The 15,319-nt window shown below is 53.4% G+C and overlaps 1 protein-coding gene across 2 annotated transcripts in view; it reads right to left on the reverse strand.

Annotated features, from left to right (window-relative positions):
* CAPN5 (calpain 5) overlaps positions 1–15,319 on the reverse strand; it is a 57,457-nt gene that overhangs the window by 36,128 nt on the left and 6,010 nt on the right. The window contains exons 1-2 of one of the 2 annotated variants that reach the window (XM_084801570.1): positions 4,901–5,035; positions 4,541–4,735 (exon numbers count right to left, since the gene is read on the reverse strand). In XM_084801570.1, the coding sequence (XP_084657696.1) occupies positions 4,541–4,705 (165 nt within the window). In that variant the 5' untranslated portion in view covers positions 4,706–4,735; positions 4,901–5,035. Of the gene's footprint in view, positions 1–4,540; positions 4,736–4,900; positions 5,036–15,319 lie in introns of those variants that run through there. The other variant, XM_084801571.1, reaches the window with a different exon arrangement.

Below are 15,319 nucleotides of genomic sequence, written 5' to 3' on the forward strand. Positions count from 1 at the left end.
ATCTGAGGTCTGGGATCTACCTTGAGTCAGCTCTGAGAAAACATCACAAAGACAGCTAAGGACTGATTCCTGCAGGGCAGGAGCACTCTGAGGACAGGGTACTCCTGACAGCTCTTTCACAGACAAGGGCACCAAGCGCAGAGAAGCAAGGCCACGTGTCCAGGGTCACACAGCAGGATGAACTAAGATTCAAACCCAACAGTCTGCTCTCTCGCCTCCATCTAGGTGCGCTGGGTCCTGTACATGAGGAAACCACCTTGTGTGTCAATAAGACCACGGGGAAGAGATGTCTAGGCCCTGCCCACCACTGTAAGACAAGGCCTTTCCTGACTGGCCACATACGTTAGGGACAGGCCCCATTACAGGCAGGCTGCTGGAACAAGCAAGCCGGGCCTGAGCCTCCAGGAGAACAGGGAGGTGACAGCATGAGACCAGTGAGATGAGAGAGGCTGACAGGAAGGTGGTATCTTCAGCGCAAGTGTGGGGAAGATGTGGGCAGAAGCTTGGGAGAACAAGCACCCCCAAATTGAAGATGAAATCAGGCCTGGCCACAGTCAGGAGGAATACTGTCCCCTGCACACTCACACTCACACACACACACACACACACACACACACACACATCATACACCACATACACACACATACATGCACCCTACACATATACACCCCTACACACCCCTACACACACATACACCCTACACTCACCCCCTATACACATACATACACCCTATACACACACATACCTTATACACATATGCACACCCTACACACAGGCAAATCCTACACACACCCTACACAATATACATACACCCTACACCTTCACACTCTACTCGCACACACCCTACACACACACATACACTTACACTCTATTCACAGACACACCCTACACACACACACACACACATACCCTACACACATAAATACATCCTTTATATACGCACACACATACGTGCGCGCGCACACATGCGCGCACACACACACACACACACACACACACACACACACACACCCTACCTTGGTGCCAAACCACCCATGCACCTTCCATCCCCGTCCACATCAGCTTTTTAATGGCGGCTCTAAAAACACAGTTTAATTATTCCAGGAAATCCCTCTGGCTGCAGAAGAGACAGTCCCTAGAGATAAGCCAACTCCTAGGAAAGACAAATCTCACCAGTCAGCCAACTCATCTGCATATGCAGATTTCCGGGATTTTGCTTCGTCAGGCCTATGAAGAGTAGCGCTGCAGCAGGCAAGGCCAAATCTGTGAACGAACCGATTTCCTTTCCTGCCTCTTGGTTCTGACTGTTTATTAACCGTGAGCTGGACCTGAGGCCCTGGGCACCACTTTGCCTGTAGGTCTCTCTACCTGCAGGTGGGCTCCCTGGCAAGGGAGGTGTTTGGCACAGGGAGGCAAGTTGGAGACAGAGGCTACCCATCGGGCATGGAGGGATGACAAAGTGCCCTAGACTGGACTGCAGAGGACCTGCTGGGAACCCTGGCTTGAACTATCCCCCTAGGCTGGGGTGCTGCTCCTCTGACCAGAATGCCTCTTGGCATAGGCTTCTGAACCTGCAGTCACCTCAGCGGGTTAGACCAGCTGGCCCAGATCTGACTAGGGCTGAGCCACACCCCTCCTGGCTCAGCAGGAATTTCAGGTTTTCACCTGGTGCAGAGCCAGGCACACAACCAACCGGGAAGGTGCTGGGTGTAAGAGCCAAGCAGCCATGCACACAGCTGCACCTTCAGTATATTGTCCTTATCCTTCCCCCTGCCTCCTCCTGAGCCTAAGAACACAAAAGGAATGGCCGTTGCAGGACAAAACAGAAAAGTCACAGAGGGTGGTGGCTGTCTCCTCCGCTGTTGCCCTCCCTTCCTGCCCCATCTCCCAGCAGCAATCCATCCCCTGTCTCCTCTGCCTCCTCTAAGGCCAGGGCCTTCCCTGATGCTCTAAGCAGACTTGGGGCAGGTACCCAAGAGGCCCAGTTATAGGCAGAGCAGAGGCCTTCCTATAAAGGGCCAAGTGCTCAGCACTCTTGACAGTGGCACCTTTCCCAGAAAAGAGCATGAGCCCCTGAGCAGGTGAGTACATCAGGCTGCTTCAAGGAATGCTGGGTGTTCCAAAACTGACAACTGTTCATAGGGCTCCTCTGTGCCCCCATGCATTCTATCCGGAACCCCCAAGCTGATGTCTGACATAGGGAAGGCAGAAGGGGGGTGGGTAGAAGCCTGTAGCCCCAATCCTGAGAACCAAAAGTGGCTTCTGCCCACATCTCTGGCTCCACAGAACCCTCCATCACCTCCTCGTCTTTCAGCAAGCAGTTGGGGGGGAGGGGCGGAGGGGGCTGCCGATATTCCTAGTACAGAAAGGAACCCAACAGGAACCCTGAGGAGGTAGTAAGATGGATGCCCAAGAGGGAGACCTGGTGCCACCTGCAGAGCGGATGACAAGGTACCAAGCCAGCTCTGGCTCCTCACCATGGGGCTGGCAAAAAGGATGAGAGCTGCTTGCTGCTGCCTCCGTGTGTCTGACACCCCCAGTACCTCAACTTCTAGGAACCATACTCTGCAAGAATTACTGCCACCCCCCTTCCCCCCCTCCCCCCTCCCCCCCTCCCCCCCCACCCGACACACACTGAAAGATGAGCAACCGCGGCCCAGAGATTGGGACATTTTCCTCAAGGCCACAGGTCACTTCAGGCTGGGATCAAGCTTGGCTGGCTCAAAAAGCAGGTGCTTCAGAGGAAGTGGAATTGGAATGTGCTGCAGGGAAAAATGGCCTTTCGCTCGGCTTACAGTCTTTCAGGCCCTAGGACCTTTCGGGAGCACAGCTGCCCCAGGCCAGTCTTGTAATGTAATGGTCAAGGTCTGGACAGCCCACTCCTGACCCAGGCTGCTCCACTTCCTCCACTGTAGGCCTCGCCATCGGCTGACACTTACTCCCTTCCATCGCACCATGCCCACGGGATCTCCTCTGCCCAACGCACTGACCCAGCAGGGTTCAGGCCTGACCTGCCTCCTGACCAAGACTTTAAGCCCGACTCCTGTCCCATGGTGTCCCCATCCATGCCAACCACACATGCTGTGTCCTAGCCAAGGTGGGCAGCTTGCCCTTCCTCTTCAGTTACAGCTAGGACGGCAGCTGGATGAGTGCCAAGGAGGCAGTGAGACTCCCAAACCCAGGGGAAAGGGCTCCAAGAGGGCAGTTAACGCCATCAGGTCACACAGCAGTGGCATGCCCCCGTCACCACCCTGCCCAGCCTGCCCTCCAAAGCCTGGGGCCTCATGAAGCCCGTCCTGGACTGTGGCCCACAGTTTCAGGAAGATGTCAGGGCAAGGCAGCAAGGGGGAGGCAGCAGGAGGAGGCTCAGGTGTCCACTTTTCCTCCTGGGAACCAGGATCTTACAAAGGCCCTTAAGAGGCAGCTTGTTCCCCACGCCTTGATGAAGCAGATGGCAGCAGGCACAAGAGTAGACCCAAGGTCCTATTGCTAGGTCAGACAAGGAAGCCAGAGTCAGAAGCTCCCCAGAGCCCCAAGATCTGAGGCCAAAGAACCCAGGGTGTCGGGGTGTGGTGTCGGAGGTGGGGGTGGGGGAGGGTATAGGGGCATTACTCCTGGATGTGTGGTCCCTTCTCCTCTTGGCCTCAGTTTCCTTCCAAGAGCCCCAGTTCACAGCAATGCCCAAGGCTGGCGGTCGGGGAAAAATCATGAAGGTGGAATTTCATTTTTTTTTCTCCAGATGTCCAAGGACCAGAGAGACTGCACAGTACAAATCTGACTCCCCGCCGAATGCTGCTGGAACCAGAGGTTTGCATGGCTCCACAGGCCCTCAGAACTGACATGCCAGGTACAGGAGTGGTGGGCAGTGTTTCTCTCATTTGCCCCAGGTCCCACCTGCTACCTAAGTCTCTATGTGACTACACCTTCCCCACTGGCCTCACCCTGCAGCTGGAGGTTCTGAGAACAGGGCAGGGAGGAGGCTGTGACAACCTGCCCACGTGACCTGGAAGCACCTGGTTTAACACTGTCCCCTGTCAGTGACTGTCTCTCTGTGGCCAGCATAGTGGTGAAGGCTGGGAATGGGCCTGGGCCGGTGCCCTCCAGCACCGTAGCCTTCACCCGGGAAGCCCACTCCACAGGGCTTCTGCCCATGCCATACATAGGACTCAGAACCAAGTCATTTCTGCTAAGCATGCAGCTCTTGGGCTCTGGACCAACACTCAGGGTACAGGCGACGCTGGCCCTCCGCTGTTCCCTCCTTACAGCTCGGTGACAGTATGCGCTTTCACTTGTACAAGAAGTGACTTTAAAAAATCAGCAAAGCAAACTTGCCCTCACACATGACTCCACGCCTTAGTGCATGCAGGGCCCGTTCACGACATTTCACATGCACCCCAAGTGACGCTGGGAAGGAAAGTAGAGTCCTGACGCACCCTTGGTCCATGAGTACTCCATGCCCTAGAGGGCCTGGCTGGGCAGATAGATGGTTACCTGGAGGATCGGGGCCCGTTTGCCCTGGGCAGGGGAGCTGGACACTAACCTTAGGCCGCTTCCACCTGACTGTGGGCCCCGGGGTGCCCTTATAGTAGAGTGAGTCATCGGTGGCAGGGAAGTGGGGGTCCTCGAAGAGCACCTTCCTGCGCAGACAGGCCCGCTTCAGCGCCGAGTAGTTCTGGTCCTCGTAAGCCTTCACACAGGAGAACATGGTGACCACGTCCCCAAGAAGGGGAGGCCGCTAGGAGACAGGAGGATGAGAAGCCCATCAGTCACGGGCACCCTAAGTCCTGGCTGAGCTCCGGCCAGCGGGTGCACTCCCCTCCCAGCAACATTCCAACAGTACAGGAAAGGAGAGGCGGGACAGAGCCGGGCGGAGGTCGGCCCAAGGTCACACGGCCAGTACCTGCTATAGGGCAAGGAGGCGACAGAAGCGCACCGCCTGCCTTGCCAATTGAGAGTGTCTCCCTCCTCGAGTATGAACGGCAATACCAGGCCCTCAGGCCACCAGTGCCCGATGTCCAGGGCTGGCTCAGGCCACACCCACCTCACTCTCTCAGTCTTGTCTAGCCAGCCCCTCCTTACTGCTCTGTGGCTGAATCATACAAGCGGCCCCCTCCGCCCCCTCCACCCCCCACCCCTAGGAGCTTGTGGCCACTGTCACACCCACAGGACTCAGCCATGGGCATCTCAAAGCTCTCTTCCGGACTCACTCCTGCCCAGTGGAGGAGAACCCTGACACAGGTTGCTCCCAGCTGTCACTCGGTACCTACCCCAGTACGCTGTATCCTATGTGCACCTTACATTTAGGGAGGGAACAGGTTCCTGTCACCTGGGGGCTCTATTCACTTCTCGGGGGGTCAGGAGGCCACCCTACATACTGTCCAAATCTATTCATGCCGAGGCTCACCGGGGGACAGCACATGCCACCTTATTGAGGTTCAGGCTGGCCATGGGGGAAACTGAGGCAGGATTCTTAGAATGGTTTCTGGGCAAAGTCTGATAGCAGGACTGATGTAGACACTGATCCTGGCCAAACTACTCATCTGCCACGTGACCGTGGAAAAGTCTTTCAGCCTCTTTGAGCCCCTTTCATTAGTCTTCATGATGGTCACATGGTCAGGGAGAGAATGGTGCCCTTACAGTTAGCCAGAGTCACTGGGGGTGGGGGTGGGGGGGAGCAAAGAGAGCCAAGGGGTCAAGGCCTCTCTCATTCCAAAGAGACTACAGGTCTCGGGCCTGCACCACGCGCAAGCCACCGAGGAAGAGAGCATTGTGTCCACTGATGAGAGCAACGCCAGGTGGCTATGCTATAGGCCATTTTCAGAATGAGGGGGGGGGGGGCTCTGTGAGACGAGGCACCCATGTTCCCAATGGAGGCGATGAACTTGAACCTCTTACACAACCTCCAACGGAGCTGCGGCCCAAAGCAAAGGAAGACAGAGGACTCTCTAAAGCAGGGGCGAAGAAGAAATGACAAGGAGACATTAGTTTATGTGGACCCAGAAGCACAGCAAGGAGGGTCAGTGTCCCGCTGGCTGGGGGGGGGGGGGGAGGCAACGCCTTGTACTGTATCTGCAGTCACTACGCCTATGTGACACTAACCAACCATTTAAGGTCCCCAGTCTCTGCTCTGCCCTCCACACCCCGGGGATGTGTGTGTCAGTCTCCTCTAGTCCTAGGTCTCCCTTAGTCTTGGAGCCCTAGGAAAAGAGAAAGAGGAGATGGGCAAGTCACTGGGCCCTGCAGGCTCCAGCAGCAGAGACTCAGGAAGGAAATTAAGCCTCAAGAATTAGATCAGGGATCTTAGCTACTGTGGTTCCAGTATTTCAGATTCCCTAAGCGCCCAGAGAGGGAGCAAGCTGGCTGAGGTCACACAGCCAAAATGACAAATGAGGCTTCTGGCTACTCTCCAGGCCGCAGGGAGGTCAACACTACAGGGAGGATCTGCTCTCCCAGGAAGATGGGGCAACCAGGAGATTCCAGGCGACGGGGAGTCGAAGCGAGCAGGGAAAGACGGCAGAGTCAAACAGGAGTGGGCACCAACAGAGGTTCTGCCACCCCTCAATCATCCCCATCCCTGCCAGGCAAACTGACCTGGGCCTACGGGAGTCCTTCTGGGAGCTGACCTTTCCGTACTCAGCCCCCATGCGCCCTCCAAGAGACTGTACCACATAGTACAACATGGGGTCAGAGGCTCAGGGGATCCCAGACTGCAGCCTCTCCCTGTGACTCCAGGCCCTGTCACAGAAAGCAAAGTATAAACAGGAAGGCAGGAAACCCAGGTTCACGTGCCAGCCTCTCTCCCCAGGCCTGTGCTCCAGGCATGCTCCCTTCTTACCTGTGTTTGAGCTGGGCAAGACTCTGGGTAACGCACAGGACAGGCTGGGCCTCCCAGCCGTTCCCTTGCTCTCCAGTCTCACCCTTGCCGTCTTTACCCTGGCGGCCAGCACTCCAGTGCTATGCGTTTCTTGCAGGTCCCTCAAGCAGTGAGCTCAGGGCATTTGCACATGTCTCTCCTTCATAATCCTGCCCTTGCCTTGGCCACCTGGAGCCCCCAAGAGCCCAGCACTGGTTTACATTATGCCCATTTGGACACGTCTTGTCCATTTTCCAAGTCTACCCTCTGAGGACAGGGCCTCTGCAACCCTCACTACCCACAGTGAGGTGCTGGGATTCAGTAACTACGGAACCGTCGTAATAAATGATGGAGCGGAACTCCAACCCAGGTGCAAAGGACAAACTCGAAAGAGGCAGGGCTGGGGAGGTGGCCCAGTGGTTAGGAGCACTGCTTGCCCTTGCAGAGGATGGAGGTTCTGTTTCCAGCACCCCAGAGCAGTTCACAACTGTAACAGGGGATTCAAAGCCCTCTTCTGACCTCCAGGGGTACCAGGCATGCACGTGGTACCCAAACATATATGCAGAAAAAAACCACTCATACACATAAAAATAAACCAAGATAGAGGAGGGGGTGGGGCCCTAAGGGAAGTTGCTCTCAGTCAGCATTCATCTGGAGCCACCCACCTCTGCCCACTGGGCCAGGCATCCGTTTGCCTCCTGACCTTCCTGATGGCTGTGTGCCAGCTGGGGCCCACACCCCACTGCCCAGGCTGAGCTGGCTATGGCCCTGCCCTTCAGCTGATGTGATTGAGCCTGGGTTACAAGGGCCCCAGGGCTGGACTAGCTGGAGGTTTGCACAGGCCATGCAGCCTGCGGGGTCTTTGTCAGAAATAAGAGCTTCTGGAAGAAGAAAGAGTGTAGCCTGACAATCAAAGAGCCAGAGGACAGGCTGAGCCTGCATCCAATAGCAGGAGCCAAGAAGAGCCGAGACGGTCAACAGAGGCCCAGCTAGGGCAGCCACACCCCAGTCAAGCAGCCTGTTCTAAAGTTCCGGTCACCGAGACACTGCCAGGGTAGACAAACAGATCAGTGGACCGGAACAGCGCAGCACAGAGTCTACACGGCCCACAGGTATAAAGACACCTGGTGTATGGCTTGGCACAGGAAGGAGAGAACCATTGTTTCAGTGAAGGGCGGGTCACTTGCTCTCCACATGGAAGAAGAGCCATCTTGACCCTACCTCACACAACAGAGAGAACCAACCCCAAGAAAACGGCAGTGGAACCCTAGCCACTGGGCTGCCTACCACCAGCATAACGTCGCTGGAGAACTGGCTCAGCGGTTAGGAGCACTTGGCACTCCTGCCGCGGACCCATGTTCGGCTCCCAACACCCACATGATGGCTCCCAGCCAACCATCTGTAACTCCAGTTCCAGGTGATCAATTCCTTCTTCGAGCCTCCACAGGAACAGACATACATTTAGACAAAACGCCCATACGCATAAAATAAGATAACCATAAAACAAACATAAACAACAACAAAACAGCGCCATGTAAAAGAAAGAGCGACTCCAAACATCCAGCAAATAGAAAGGGAGTGCTGGACTTCACCGACCAGCAAGAAGCACGTGGTAAAATCGTGGGAAGAGACCAGCACATCCTACTAGGGAGCTAGAGGGAGAAGCACCGCACGCTAGCTCACACGTGTCCCATGCGTGGACCGGGTTCGAGGCTCAGTAGCACAGGGATGGGTTAGCCTATATATACCATCCTGGGTTCCATCCTCAAAACCAAAACAATGAAACTCCAAGTGGAGCTCTGACACCTGGCAGGGGTGGACACCTGCACAGTGACTCTGCAAAGCTGCTTGAGACTCTGCTGTGTAAGAGCAACACATAGGTCATCGTCCCGTTAGTTCACTCTGAGACTCTATCAACTATATCCCACAGAACCAGTGACACACAAGAATGTTGAGCACAGATTTCTTTTTAAAGATTTTTTTTAAAGCTGTGGACTCCTGATCCTCCTCCTCCTACTGCACATGTGCGAGATTCCCAGACATGTCAAAGCCCGAGCTATCACAGTAGAAGCTGCTATGTTGAAAATCAGAAACTCCAAGTGAATCAAAGACCTCAACATAAAACTAGAGATGCTAAATTGGTTGGAAGAAAAAGTGGGAAAGAGCCTGGAACACATTGGCACAGGAGACAACTTCCTGAACAGAACACCAACAGCCCAGGCCTTAACATCAACAATTAATAAATGGGAGCTCATGAGGCTGAGAAGCTTCTGTAAGGTAGGAGACACTGTCAAGAGAACAAAGCGACAACCTACAGACTGGGAAAAGATCTTCACCAACCCTACATCTGACAAAGGTCTAATATCCAAAATATATAAAGAACTCAAGAAATTAAATACCACCAAAACAAATAACCCAATTGAGAAATGGGGCTCAGAACTAAACAGAGAATTCTCAAAAGAGGAATATCGAATGGCTGAGAAACACTTAAAGAAATGCTCAACCTCCTTAGTCATCAGGGAAATGCAAATCAAAACAACTCTGAGATTCCATCTTACACCCATCAGAATGGCTAAGATCAAAAATTCAAGCGACACCACATGCTGGCGAGGATGTGGAGAGAAAGGAACACTCCTTCATTGCTGGTGGGAATGCAAACTAGTACAGCCACTTTGGAAATCTATCTGGCACTTTCTCAGAAAACTGGGAATAGGGCTTCCTCAAGACCCAGCTATTCCACTCCTTGGAATATACCTAGAAGATGCTCCAGTACACAACAAGGACATATGCTCAACCATGTTATAGCAGCCTTATTCATAATAGCCAGACCATGGAAACAGCCTAAGTGTCCCTCAGTAGAAGAATGGATAAAGAAACTGTGGTACATATACACTGTGGAATACTATCTAGCTATTAAAAGCAAGGAATTCCCGAAATTTGTGGACAAATGGATTGAACTAGAAATGATCATAATGAGTGAGTTAACTCAGAAGCAGAAAGAGTCAAATGGTATATACTCACTTATATCTAGACACTAGCCCAAGGGGCATGTCCCATGAAAGTCTTCACTTACCAGGAAAGTGGGACAGAGGGGAGGACATCCTATTGAGACTCTAGGTGAGAGAAGCATGGGAGAATGGGGAAATAGAAGGATCCAGAGGGTCCTAGAAACCTACAAGAAGAACATTATGATGGGCAAATCTGGGCCCAGGGGTCCTGCTCAAACTATGGCACCAGCCAAGGACAATACATGCAGTAAACTTCGAACCCCTACCTAGATCTAGCCAATGGACAGGACATTCTCCACAGTTGAGTGGAGAGTGGGGACTGACTTTCACACGAACTCTGGTGCCCCATATTTGACCACGTCCCCTGGATGAGGAGGCCTGGTGGCACTCAGAGGAAGGATAGCAGGCTACCAAGAGGAGACTTGATACCCTATGATCATATACAGGGGGAGGAGGTCCCCCTCAGTCACAGTCATAGAGGAGGGGAGTAGGGGGAAAGCGGGAGGGAGGGAGGAATGGGAAGATACAAGGGATGAGATAATAATTGAGATGTAATATGAATAAAATAATAAAATATATATATATAAAGAAAATCAGAAACTATTCAAAGGCCACCAATAAAGGACTGGGTGAGAGATTTTGTTGCTGTTCTCTGTTCAAATAAGAGAAAACAAGCCCACGCTTGTACGCAGCCCCACAGATGGAGCTCACAGGCATAGCATTAAACAACAGGGGCATTGCTACGTGATTTCATTAGATCAAATTGAAAAGGCTGGGCCGGATCGCCCTGATGCCAAAGCCAGAAAGGCAAGTTACAGGCAAGCTGGAGAGGAGGCTCAGAAGTTAAGGGCACCTTCTGCACTCTCAGGTGACCTGAGCTCTATTTCCAGCACCCACATGGGGGCCTCACAACCACCTACAATTTCAGCTCCAGGGGAGCTAAGGGCCTCTTTTGGCCTCTTCAAGCACTGCGCTCAGGTGCACAGACCCACATACATACATCAAAAGAAAAAAGAAAGATACAGGTCAGAGGTTCTTGAGGAATACAGACACAGAAAATCAGGAGAGTTCCAGCAGCGTAGGCAGTTTCTGTGTGGATTTATATGCTACAGAAAAGCCTCAGCAAAGGACTAGGAACAGAATTCCGCAGCATCCGAAAAGGATGCTCACTGTGACGCAGTGGCTGGGAAAAGACTGACTCAGAAGTAACAGTGGAGCTGAGTGCGATGACTCCACTTATGGTCCTAGCCCTTGAGACGCTGAGGCGCCCAGGACCACCAGCCCAGGGGTGGCACTCCCTACAGCGGTCTGGGTCCTCCCATATCAACCACTAATTAAGAAAATGTCCTACAAGCCCGCCTACAACCCAATCTTATGGATGCATTTTCTTAATAGAGGTTCCTTCCTTTCAGATGACTGTAGCTTGTGTTCAGGTTGACATAAAACTAGCCGGCACATACACAAATGCAAACATACACACACATACACACACACACACACACACACACACACACACGTATACACACATACACACATGTGTACACACACATAAACACACACATGTATACACATATACACACACATACATACACACACGTACACACACACACACACACACACACACACACACGAACTATGATAATCAAAATACCATGCATGGCACTGGGGCATGAGACCAGGAACAAAGAGGAATTCAGAGGGTTAGATACATGTTTAAAGTTCATTAATTTTCAGCAAAGGTCTCACCATCACTCAGTGGAAAAGGGACTAGACTGCAGTCAAGGGGGTGTGAACAGGGGAAACTCACATGTAACAAAATATAGTTATACCCTAAATTCACATGTGCAAAATCCAGCTCAAATGTACTAAAGACCAGAAACTATAAAGTGAAACTACCAGAGTTAAACAGGGCAAATTCCATGACACTGGTCTGGGCAGTTATCTATTTGTTTATAGTTTTATGTAATTCCAAAAGCACAGGAAGCAGAGGCAAAAGCAGACAAACAGGCCGACAGCAAACTAAACAGCTTCTGCGAGGCAGGGGATGTGATCCACGGAGCCAAGGCAGCGCACAGAATGCAAAGTCGACTTCTGGTAAGAGACCAATTTATAACATAATAAGGCGCTCGTGCAGCTCAGTGGCCACACAGCAGGCACTCAGCTGGAAAACAGGCAAAAGATCTAAACAAATGCTTCTCAGAAACGAAATATGAACAGCCATCGGGTATATAAACATCAGTTCAACATCAGTAGCCATCAGGGGAAAAATCAAAACTGAAAAAGACGTGTAGACGTGCTCTCTCACACCTGGTAGAGTTCTTGAAAGATGAACGGCGCTTGGGTGAGGATGTGGACAAAGGGGACCCATGCAGCCACCGTAGACAGCAGCAAATGAGTGTGCACCTATGACACTAGCAGTGGGGAGATCAAGGCAGGGGGACCATGAGCTCTGGGCCAGCCTTGGCTATATGCTAAAGCCCTGGTCACACTCACAAAACAATCTAAAACAGGCCTAGCCTGGGCCAGCAATCCCACGCCTGCACGCATGCTCACTACGGCAGGGCTCACCAGAGATGGTGGAAGAGACGCCTGCACGCATGCTCACTACAGCAGAGCTCACCAGAGATGGTGGAAGAGTCGCCTGCACGCATGCTCACTACAGCAGAGCTCACCAGAGATGGTGGAAGAGACGCCTGCACGCGTGCTCACTACGGCAGAGCTCACCAGAGATGGTGGAAGAGACGCCTGCACGCGTGCTCACTACGGCAGAGCTCACCAGAGATGGTGGAAGAGTCGCCTGCACGCGTGCTCACTACAGCAGAGCTCACCAGAGATGGTGGAAGAGACGCCTGCACGCGTGCTCACTACGGCAGAGCTCACCAGAGATGGTGGAAGAGACGCCTGCACGCGTGCTCACTACGGCAGAGCTCACCAGAGATGGTGGAAGAGACGCCTGCACGCATGCTCACTACGGCAGAGCTCACCAGAGATGGTGGAAGAGACGCCTGCACGCATGCTCACTACGGCAGAGCTCACCAGAGATGGTAGAAGAGTGGCCTGCACGCATGCTCACTACGGCAGAGCTCGCCAGAGATGGTGGAAGAGACGCCTGCACGCATGCTCACTACGGCAGAGCTCACCAGAGATGGTGGAAGAGACGCCTGCACGCATGCTCACTACGGCAGAGCTCACCAGAGATGGTGGAAGAGACGCCTGCACGCATGCTCACTACGGCAGAGCTCACCAGAGACGGGAACTACTGAAGTGTCCACCAATAGACAAATGGATAAGGACTAGTGGCCTAGGGGCTGGGGAACAGCTCAGTTGGCAGAGCGCTCACTTAGTGTGACCCCCCAGAGGTATGTGAAGTGGGCACGGTGGCGTGGAGGATCCAGAGTTCAAGACCAGACTCTACTACAAAAGAAATCCAAGACTAGTCTGGGCTACATGAGGCCTTGTTTGAAAAAGCCAAAAACAAGGGTCAGAGAGACAGCTCAGGGTAAAGCACCCCGCTACCCAGACTTGGCAGCCTGAGTTCAACTCCCAAAACCCACATAAAGGAGGGAGGGAGGGAGGGAAAGAGAGAACTGACTTCACAGAGTTGCCCTCTGACCTCCACACACCTGCTGTGGCATGCCTCCCCCCAGTCCCACACAACAATAATAACAATGATAATAATAATAATAATAATAATAATAATAATAATAATAATAATATTGATGAATATTTAACAAGCGGGTGTAACTCACGGCTAATGGCTACCATGTCAGTCAGTCGGTTTTCTGTCACTGTGATAAACACCTGAGATGACCAGCTTCTAGAGAGAAAGGCTGATGTGACTCAGAGTTCGAGTAGTCCCAACCCATGATGGGTGAACACATTCCATTCAGGCCTCTAATGTGGGGCTGGAAAGCACTGTTGGGGACCTCGAGGTGAGGCCAAACTTCATAATCCATCATGATTGTACAAAGTGAAATCAGGAGAAGAAATCGGGGTTCCTCTCCAAACGCACACCCTCGGTGACCTGAGGCCTTCTCCTACCTCCAAAGGGTTCCGCCACCTAAGCCCTCAGCATATGGGCCTTTGGGGAACATTCCAGACCCCAACTATGGCACTGTTTGTGCTTTCCAGTCAGGTGTACTCAGAACTGCTCACTGCCGAGGCAATCCAGGTGAAGAGGGAGCCAGCGTGGCAGATGTGCTGGGGGTGTGCGCTGGGGGCGTGCGCTGGGGGCGTGCGCTGGGGGCGTGCGCTGGGGGTGTGCGCTGGGGGTGTGCGCTGGGGGTGTGCGCTGGGGGTGTGCGCTGGGGGTGTGCGCTGGGGGCATGCGCACTGTGGTCAGTGCTCCCAATGGCAGCAGAGCAGGTTGCAGGCCAGGGAGAATGCTGGCTACACTTACAGATGAAGCATGGGATATGCCTCCATGTTAGAGTGTGTGGCTAGCATGCAGAGCGTCCTTGGTGCTCTTGTCTCCATGTTAGAATGTGTGGCTAAGCATGCAGAGGGGTCCTGGGTTCTCTCTCCAGCACTGTGAGCAGGGGTGAGGCAAGCCCCACTTTAGCTATATTCTCAGTAGACCTATCTCTTTGTCCTGCCAAAGCTGTAGTCTGCCTCCCCCTGCGGCCCACTGGGGCCTCCTGCTCTCTCTATCCTGAGGAAGGGGCAATGGACGGATGAGGATGGAGCAAGTGTGATGGGAAAGCTGGGCTCCGGCCACTCAGGCTTCCAGGCTCCTGGCTGTAGAGACTTTTGGCTGCGGAGCGGAGGCAGCCAGGCCCAAATGAGTCACCCAGCCAACGCCAGGCAGGCTGGCACCCACACTGGGAAATCCTGTTGTCCTTCCCTTCTCCTTATCGTTTCTGTTGGTGTCCAAACCCTCTTGGCCCAGCGACAAGGAGCTCCTGACACACCAACCTCCCAGGTGGTGGCCCTGTTCGCCCCTCACCCCCCACCTCCAAGGCCGGAGGGGGCAGGGCCAGGCACATGGAACACCGAGTCTGAGCTAGCCCTAAGGGATGGAGGTCCAGCATGCCTGGATGCCTCCATATATACACAGAGTGGGGGGAGGGGGGGAGTTCTTTCTTGGCTCTGTGTGGCCCTGAGTCACAGGCCTGACCACAGCTGTTTTTATTTGGGATGAGGTCTTGCTGAAGGCGTCATAAGCAGACAAGAGCTGGGAGGCCTCTGCAAGCAGGAGGGTGTTGAGGTGGGGTACGGTGTGGGGGGTGGGGCGGAGGGTACTTCAGCCCCTGGGCTCCTGTGGGCTATAGGCAGTGACAGGAAGAAGCTGAAAATGTAGCCAAAAGCATGGGGGAGAGGCTGGCTTCCTGCACAGGCTCTGCCCTGGTGACTAACTTGCCACTGTCTGAGCTCTCAGAGACTCAGGAAAACCCTCAGCTCGGGCAACACAGGATGACAGGGGTCACCCTTCCACACCTCACAGCGCGGCATCACACGC

This window comes from Acomys minous (genome assembly GCF_964271855.1).
Source record: "Acomys minous genome assembly, chromosome: 2".
In the NCBI taxonomy this organism is placed as follows: domain Eukaryota; kingdom Metazoa; phylum Chordata; class Mammalia; order Rodentia; family Muridae; genus Acomys; species Acomys minous.